General features: G+C 34.4%; 1 protein-coding gene across 1 annotated transcript in view; it reads right to left on the bottom strand.

Moving 5' to 3' along the window:
- The window catches only part of LOC107713430 (uncharacterized protein C11orf53 homolog), an 8,829-nt gene that overhangs the window by 4,165 nt on the left and 2,803 nt on the right, over positions 1–1,861 (bottom strand). The window contains exon 3 of the mRNA XM_016518915.1: positions 299–338. Coding sequence (XP_016374401.1) covers positions 299–338 — 40 coding nt within the window. The remainder of the gene's footprint in view (positions 1–298; positions 339–1,861) is intronic.

Below are 1,861 nucleotides of genomic sequence, written 5' to 3' on the forward strand. Positions count from 1 at the left end.
TGTCTATAAGCGAGGAATAACCAGACACGCATCCGGTGTCACACGAGAGAGACTTTCCCGCTAGCGATGAGGGGTAGACGTCAGCAGAAAATGCTTTCGTTGAGGAACAAAACTCTGTGTCTGAAATGAAAGGTCTTCTCATGCCGTAGTAACTAGGAAGCATGTGAGAACCTGAAGAGAACACAACAGTCTTGATCATTACATGAACAAAATTCATGACCAAGACAGAATTGACCATATCTAGAAATGGCATTGCACATTTCTGACTTAATATACATGTAAAGTGTTGGAGACTCACCTGTCATTTGAACAAACGGACTCGGAGGGGACGAGACACCCTAGAAAAAGGTTGATACCATTAATTTCCCATTAGTTCTCTGTGATCATTTAGTTCGTTTGACTAGTGCAATCCAGTCTTAATGGCACACGACAAGCTAACACACATAATATTTGCATACATCTATTGAACTGCCCCAAATCTTAGAGTGAGTGTCTCACTTGCAAGTATTCGAAACAAACAACCTGATCCAATGAACAACAAAAACACCTCTAAAACACGAATATGTTGTATATCTCACTTTCTCTTTCAACCAGTTAGAGGATGCGACTAGTTAAGGTTCACTTCTTCTACTACCAAAACGCCAGTGGGACCTAGAGATTTGTCGCATACAATTTTGTTATTAAATGGTCGAGAGCTATTGGTGAGGCAATAGACAGACACAGGCTCTCATTCGTTTGCATATTACAAGCATAAAAGAGCTGATATCAAGGCAGCACTGGCTGGAGGGCAAGCAAATTTTGAGGCTAGTATTTGAATGTCATTTGCTCGCCCCAAGACTTCCCTATGTGAACAACCTACGCCTCAGTGCCTCTTTGAAGGCATGGTATGGAAATCAGGCTGTTGAAGAGTTCCAAGGCTGTGACACTGCACCTGATTCAGCCTCAAGATAAACCAAGCTGGAGTAGGTGGAAGTGAGAGGGTTTCTGGTTTCCGAGCCTCTTGAGCCAGCAGTGAAATAACAAGAGTGTGAAACAGTCAAATGAAGATCAATGCTGTGAATTAATTTGATTTAATGCCTGGAAGATATGTATTATGTACATATGTATTCTATGTTTGTGTCATGTTGCTAGGAAGAAACTGACGTTTTAGTGTAGATGCAAAATTTGTGTCATTCCCAGTTTGTTTCGGGTTTCGGGTGTTTTGTTCTGGTTCATTAATCATACTCCTTCACTTTTTGGAATCATTTTGAAATGGCTGTTATGATTTGTGCTTGTCCTTTTGTGTATTTTTAAACATTTTATTTGTTTGTTTGTTTGTATTTTTTGTGTGACATTAGCCACTGAGCAGGTAATACAACTTTACCAATTAATTACCAATTAATAACATTTAGTCAAATGTTAGGCCATGAAAGTCTATAATCAGGGTAATTAACTAACTAACTAACTAACTAACTAACATTTAACTTAAATATTAAAAAAAACATTTGTAATGTAAAATTACATTTGTGTAATTACATTTTATAAAAAAGAATTATATATGATATATTATATAACATATTACATACACATTATATACTATATTATATAACTTATAATTAATTATATAAATGAATAAAAACTATTGACATATTATAAAAAATGAATACAAATGACAAAAACACAGAAAACAATTACTAAACTTAAGTAAAATGAAAAAAGATAACTAAATGAAAATATTAATAAAAAAATACAATAGTGTCTCAATCCTACTAAAATATCACTTACTAAAAACACAATACTTAAAACAATACTTAATACAATACAAAAAATATATAATCTAATGTCATGCCATGAAAGCCTAATCAGGGTTATTATAATTAAC

The sequence above is a fragment of the Sinocyclocheilus rhinocerous genome, unplaced genomic scaffold, assembly GCF_001515625.1.
Source record: "Sinocyclocheilus rhinocerous isolate Xijiao unplaced genomic scaffold, SAMN03320098_v1.1 scaffold689, whole genome shotgun sequence".
NCBI lineage: Eukaryota > Metazoa > Chordata > Actinopteri > Cypriniformes > Cyprinidae > Sinocyclocheilus > Sinocyclocheilus rhinocerous.